This window comes from Sceloporus occidentalis, unplaced genomic scaffold, assembly GCF_023333645.1.
Source record: "Sceloporus occidentalis isolate IW3139 unplaced genomic scaffold, rSceOcc1.0.p SCAF_77, whole genome shotgun sequence".
NCBI lineage: Eukaryota > Metazoa > Chordata > Lepidosauria > Squamata > Phrynosomatidae > Sceloporus > Sceloporus occidentalis.
The window spans coordinates 4,498,752-4,506,072 of NW_028317057.1; the positions used below are offsets into that span (position 1 = coordinate 4,498,752).

At 39.2% G+C, this 7,321-nt stretch overlaps 1 protein-coding gene across 1 annotated transcript in view; it reads left to right on the forward strand.

The window, feature by feature from the left end:
- LOC149285596 (phosphatidylinositol-3-phosphate phosphatase MTMR7-like) overlaps nucleotides 1-6,345 on the forward strand; it is a 31,158-nt gene extending 24,813 nt beyond the window's left edge. The window contains exons 8-14 of the mRNA XM_089495140.1: nucleotides 1,250-1,359; nucleotides 2,169-2,294; nucleotides 2,933-2,982; nucleotides 3,381-3,581; nucleotides 4,456-4,590; nucleotides 4,975-5,101; nucleotides 5,989-6,345. Of these exons, the coding sequence (XP_089351266.1) occupies nucleotides 1,250-1,359; nucleotides 2,169-2,294; nucleotides 2,933-2,982; nucleotides 3,381-3,581; nucleotides 4,456-4,590; nucleotides 4,975-5,101; nucleotides 5,989-6,345 (1,106 nt within the window). The remainder of the gene's footprint in view (nucleotides 1-1,249; nucleotides 1,360-2,168; nucleotides 2,295-2,932; nucleotides 2,983-3,380; nucleotides 3,582-4,455; nucleotides 4,591-4,974; nucleotides 5,102-5,988) is intronic.
- Nucleotides 6,346-7,321: the final 976 nt, after the last annotated feature.

The window sequence follows — 7,321 nt, forward strand, 5'->3', positions numbered from 1 at the left end:
GTCAGGGCGGGCTGTTTGAGGACAAAATTGGCTCACGCTGGGCTGTTTGGGGACAAAGTTGGCTCACTCTCGAATGTAATTTGTTAATGTTATCTTGGTGCTGGTCGGGTTCTATGTGGGCAGTGTGGACACCAGAGCTGGTGAGCTGCATCCTGTGAGCTATGCCTGTAATTTAGGGGGTTTTATCTATACCGTTAATGCTTCGTTGTTATGTGATTTCCAGTTTATCTGTACCTGCATAGCTGGGTTTGCGTGTTATTCTGTTGATCTGTATCTGCTATGCTTCCATTATGTATACCTGCAAATACAGGGTTTGTATTTCTTATTCGGTTGATCTATACATGCACGTGCTGTTTCCATATGTTGTCCATATGTTGTTTATTTGATCTATACCTGAACTAAGTAAAGGTATAGATCAAATAAGTAAAAGAGCGGTATGGTTTAGTGAATGAGGGGACAAAGGGATGATTACAGGGGAGAGGACCTCTCAATGTCATGGTGCAGTCAGAAGGACTGACTCTCACTGTCTTCCCCTGATCTGCAGTCAGTGTAGCAAATATATTTTTTTGGTGTGGTAGCGGAGGGAGTGATTGCATGCAAGGGAGCATTGAGCGGGGCCCAAGGAAATGCTTGGGTAGGGTTCAATTTTTTCACTGTAAAATATATTGGCAACAGGGTCTAATATTTATATTTTTATTGGCAACAGGGTCTAATATATAATTGGCAGCAGGAGCAAATATTTATATTTTTATTGGCAGCGGGGGCAAATATTTATATATATATATTGGCAGCAGGGGCAAATATTTATATATGTTTTGGCAGCAGGGGCTAATATATATATATTGGCAACAGGGTTTAATATTTATATATATTGGCAGCAGGGTCTAATATTAATATATATCGGCAGCAGGGTATAATATAAGTATATATCCGCAGCAGGGGCTAATATTAATATATATCGGAAGCAGGGTGTAATATTTCTATATATCGGCAGCAGGGTCTAAAATTAAAGAATGAAAAATAACGCCAGTTCAGCTGTTATTTTAAAATCATATTTCAATCACTTCAAAAAGATACGTACATATGAAGTAGTTAAAAATGCAAGTCTAACGCATATATATATATTATATGTACCGTTTTATAATTGGCCCCCCTACTTTGGTTCCTGGCCCCCCATGTGCCCCCCCTAAATATGAAAGCCACTGAATATAATCCTTATTTAGATTTTTCTTTTTAAAATCTTTTACAGTTTGTGAGCTTCGATCTCCTTCTATGGGGGATTTTCTGTGGGGATTAGAGTCGTCGGGATGGTTGAAGCACATAAAAACTATACTGGATGCGGGTATCTTCATTGCAAAGGTATTTACATTGCCATATACTTAATATGTTGAAGGTTATGGCTACAAAGGGCAATTGGTGGTTGCCTTGGTGGAGTCTCCTGACCCAAAACTCTGTTCACTGCCTTACATTGTAAAATCAGCTTATCTTACACACACCCAAACCTTCCCAAAAGCATTTTAAAGGCACCCTTAATTTCATACAGGTGTACCTTGTTTTTTACACATCGCTGTTCATCGAGTTTGTATTTACCTAATTTTTAAACTTGCTAAGAAACAGATGATGTCATTATGTTGGATGTACTTTCTTTTTCACGCAGCTTTATAACCCAAGTATTATGGATATTCATTTAAGTGGTTTGAAGCTTTGTATGTTTTCGAGTCTCCTTTTTTCACTCTGATCCTACAGGGAGTCAACAAACTACAATTCAAAGGAAGAGAAATGTTAGGACTAGAAGTCCTAACTTAAATCTATAGGGTCTAAGGGTTAGTGGCTTAGGGTGGTAGAACAGCTTCCTAGCAGAAATGGTAGGGGTTAACATAGTGTGGGAATTCAAACATATGTGGGATAGACATAAGATTAACAAAAGGGTATGAGGTTTTTACAGCCCAGTAGATTGACCAAATGGTTCTTTTCTGCTGCCAAATTCTGTTTCAGTTGGACCTGAAAAGTAAGTAAGTAGGGTATGTAGATGACTATATGATCTTATCAATCCTTGTCATAACAGCAAACATAAGGCTAATGTTTAGTGAAGGCAGTGGTGAACTGCAGTTCTTCTTGTTAGGAATTTTGGTGTTCATTGTCTGTACTGTGAATGCTGCTGTTTTCAGGCTGTATCAGAAGAAGGAACCAGCGTTCTAGTACACTGTTCAGACGGATGGGATCGAACATCCCAGGTTTGCTCCATTGCAAGTCTTCTTCTGGATCCCTATTACAGAACCATCAAAGGATTCATGGTAAGATCGCCCTTTCTTCCTTTGCATTTCATAAAGCTCAAGATTTAATTTGTAGTGTTTGAGTGCGTCTAAAACCACAACGTGAACCTTTCACATTGTGCAGCTACTTTGACCCTGAAACCATTTTGCTGTCTGTTTCCATTTGGATATGGGTTGTTATTGTAGCCATTAAAGGGCTTCATGGTAAATAATTTATTTGCCAAATCTGAAGAAGCTTCCCATAGGAAATGGGATGGATCACATTTACTTAAAAGTAAAACCACTTTTAGCATGAAGCTGAAAATGGAATATAATTTACTAGTAAAGGAATAGTGTGATTAAACCTGAAAGTTACCCCCCCATCACCCATAATTCTTGGGGAATGTCAATAGTTTTTACTTTGCTATTCACTAATGAGAAAAAATACACTCATTTAAACATTTAAAATGTGTGTTTTTCTGATCACTATAGCAACCCATGGAATGGCCCAATCAGGATTGTTCAATTGGTCACGATAATGAAAAGACCCATCTCAAATCAGAATCACCTAACCAACCACCTTTTCTATCTACCGGTTCATACTAAATGTATATAATTTGGAAACATTTGTGATGACAACATTGTAAGTGTGTATATAACATTCTTCCTTTATTTAACAGGCTTTAATTGAAAAGGACTGGATTTCCTTTGGTCACAAGTTTACTCACAGGTAATTGTTGATTTAGTAATTTAGAACTCCCAAACTGTAACTAAACAAAAAATCCCAAAATGATAAAAAATAAATCACAGCGAGCACATGGATAATCAATGCAAGCGCATATCCCGAAGGCAATGCTATTGGTTCCCATCGGCTTGCCTTGGTTGTGGGTTGTGAGTCTGCACCAGGGGCTTATTCGTATCTTTGCCCCCAAGCTCTCCTCACTTTGTACTTAAAATGATGGCATTACGCACTGTCATGATTAATGCAAACCACTAATTGAGTGAAACGTATTAGTACTCGATACGTGCAAAAATGGTAAGGTAGTTGCAGTGCTACGGGAATGATAGCTTGGTTGGTATCTGTATTCTATGGTTTATATTTTGGGCCTTTACAAACGTCCTTTTCAGGTACGGGAATTTGGAGGGAGACCCGAAAGAAGTATCTCCAGTGATCGACCAGTTTATAGAATGTGTCTGGCAGCTCATGGAACAGTTCCCGTGTGTGTTTGAGTTTAATGAAAGGTTCCTGATTCACATTCATCATCACGTTTATTCCTGTCAGTATGGGAACTTCCTGTGCAACTGCGAGAAAGAAAGGCGGGAAATGAGGTGAGATTACATAGCGTGTGATACTTTCACTCTGGGATGGAGGCAGGATTATGACGACTGCGAAGGTTTAGGACTCGTGATAGAATGTAATGCTGAAAGCAAAGCTGAAATAGGCCGTGTTCAACCACTGTTTCTTCACTTCGAAAACCCAGCGAATGTGGCACATTGTTGGCTTTTTGTTATGAATGACTTTTGGTGGATTCCATAAAATCCTAAACTTGTACTCCTTAAGGAAGTATTGGCATATGTGTACCTACATGTGTTTTAACGCCTATAACGGTAATGTTGTAAAACTGTGCCCATTGTTCATATTTGCTTAATGTGCAGAAATCACCTAGATTTTTTATTCAGTTGAAGGACGGGACAGTAAAATACCCTCAAAATACCCCCAAGGTCAAAAAATAATGAGAATTTTCATTTTGTGGCGTAATCTTTTCTAATGCGTTACCGCCTTGAGAAGAACACTTGCTGGGGTCTGTTGACACCTGATGCTGTTTTGATGTATTGAGCTGTCCATTTCTATAGAATTCAACTTGATATTTTGATTTGTTCGGTGAACATTCAATTGACCAAATAAAACAGTTAACACCCACAAATTACTTTTTTGCTTTAGCTGTGGCAAACTTATGAAAAACAGTGAACAGACCATCACACGATAGCTCTCAGAATATCCTGATGTATGGCAACTATTGTGTGTAGAGGCCAAGGGTGCCACCATACCACCTTTTGCTGTTTTGCTTGAAAAATCACTTCTGTTCATGCAGTCATCCAGTGTTTGGTAAAACCATGACCTAACCATGGTTGTATTTTAGCATTATCTCTCAATGAACTTAACAATCTGCTAATATTCTTTCTTTCTCCCTTGCTTATTCAGAATTCAAGAGAGAACCTACTCCCTCTGGTCCTACTTGTGGAAGCAGCGTTCTGACTACATGAACCCGCTCTACAGGAATGATCACAGCCAGATGCAAAGAACTCTCCGTCCAAACACCTCTCCGTGCAGTTTCAAGTATGTCTCACTGCTTTCAAGAACAGTATATTAACTTTTTATGGCACCTATTGTTACTTTGTAGGAAATCATACATGGACAATATTAACTTGTACTATATGGTATGAATAAACCAAGACTGTATTTAAATTAAATTTAAAATTCTTTTTCTGTGTGTGTATAGATAGATATGTTTCTTTCGATAATTTTATTACAGCTGGGGAAAACTGTGCTATTTGAGTTCTTCATATGCACTACGTACTGCTTGCACATACTCTATTCTGTTTTGGAGCGTAATAATGTAATTTTTGGTTTGCGTTGCCTTAAAAATGCACAGCATAAACAAAGGAGTTCTGTGTTTCAGAATAGAAGCTTTGTGATCACACCTTCTTATCCTTTTCACAGGTTTTGGAGGGGTCTGTATAATCGCTTTGAAAAAGGCATGCACCCTCGCCAGTCTGTGACTGATTACCTCCTTGCAGTGAAAGAAGAGACGCAGCAGCTGGACGAAGAGCTAGAGTTTATGGAAAAGGTATCAACAAACGTCTGTAGTGTAGACATAATGTATTATGGGGTTTACCTAATTACCATGAATGCTGGAAATCAACTCACCAGGCAGAGCGTTGGATATTTAGAACTCTATTAACCTCACCAGTAGATCTCCTCTTCATCGCCCCTGTCCGATGGCTGGCTAATGTATATATTGTTAGAAAAAATAAAATGATTACTTGCCTTCTTCCACGACTAATTGACAGTTCTGGAGCTTGTGCAGTGTATGTCTGCTCATGCACAACCACATAAACTTGATCATTTACTAGCCTTCTGTTTAGCAAAATGTAGATCAGTTGGGGAGTGAGTACTAAGGAAGTTCAAAAAAAAACTTTGGAAGTTTTAGAAATACCTAGATAAAAAGGCTAATTGTTCCTTACCTACTGCCATATATTATTGGACTCATTTGTATACAGTGATTCTGGTGCAACGTTTGGAAAGTGGTTTTCTCATCTTAGCAACCAATGGATTGGTCCAGTTAGGAAGTATTGGTTGCCATTGTGATATGACAACATTGCACCAGAATTATTTTATATATATACATCTTATATGTCTGAAGAGCATCATCGACCTCAAAATCGTCCAGTGGGAGAAATTCTGACACATGCCATCACGTAGACACAAAGAAGACGGCAGATAAGAACTATTCGGCCATCTTGGCCATCTCGTCTTAGATTCAGGACAGCTTTATGGGTATACCATGCATGTTTAAATTCCCTCTCTGTATTAACCTCTACTACTTCTCCACTTCACAAGAGCTGTCTAGACCTGTAAGATGGAATGTTGAGACTTGTCTGAGCATACATATAATTTTTAGACAGAAAACTTTTTTTTTTTACTTTTTTTGTAACGTCTCAATTTTTCTTTTAGAGGTTAATGAAACTAGAGAGCCAGGAGTCAAATTACAAGAAATTGAATGAAAAACACCGGAATGAACATTTAGACATCTGTACCACCAAACCTACAACTGTCAGTACTCACCAGGAGTATAGCACCGACCTGAAATCGTTTCCTTCCCGTAGCCCTTCTCAAGGTGAGGAGGACTCTGCCCTCATTCTCACTCAGGATCACTTGAAAAGCTCTGACCCAGACCTGTCCAATAATAGTGACCAAGAGTCGGGGGTTGAGGACTTGAGTTGCAGGTCACCAAGTGGTGGTGATTCCTTACCAAGTGAAGACAGTGGCAAGGACCCAGATTCCGATGAAGCAGTGTTTCTCAACGCTTAAGGGATGCTTTTGTTAACCCTTTTTATTTATTTTTATATAGGGAGAAGTGCAATGTTTTCTTGGAACAATATGTTTTAAAATTTTTATCTGTACCCACAATGTAGAAGGGCAGAGAGCTAAGATCCAATCCCAATATGATTTGTCACAATTTATTCTGTGATCTTTTCTTGTAACTACTTTAAATATTAGTGACTTACATTTGTTCTACTAAAACAGGAGTGTGCTGTTGAATCATTTCCATCTGCTGTAGAAAACCTCTGAAACAAACAGGTTGAAATGTAAGTTTAAGGAAAACGCCAATATGTTTTTTGTCAAGCGTTTTCCTTCCGGGAAAATTAAGTGTTTTAACTACTACAGACATACCTGACTTTAAGGACATAGCTGCAGCACAATCATTCCCATGTTTATGTATGCTTGCTTCGTGACAACAGACACGTAACCGCATGACGTCAGCACGTCACATCGTCTTTTGTGTCTTTTCAACATTACATGGAAACGACCTGACGATCGCAGTGCGTTACATGCATTTATAAGTGGGGGAAAAAAGTAGTGCTTCTTTCTCATTACCTCCCTTTCTCATAAATAGCTGGTACGCTTTGCTAGGAAGCCGTGAGACAGAGGTCTGTAAGGACAGGCCTTACGCGGCCTTTATTTGGGGACAGTTAGAGGGAGATCCATGATCCTCTAGCGGCAGGCAGTCGAGTTAGCCTCTAGAGGCTGCCAAAACCTCCACAATGTGTCGTCTGGGTCCCATCGACCCACTGGGACCCATCTAAGGGCCAGCTCTGTCTAGACCCCCAGGAATGACTGGGCTCAGGGCAGCTGTCCATTTTGCCCCATGTTAAAGACAGTCCTGATTTGGAGTTGAGATCTTGTATATAATGTTTTAGATATGAGTCAAAATACTTAACATGTAAACAGAATTTTACAGCCCTATACTGTAACCTTCAAACCCTATTTTGCCTGTGGACTTGTC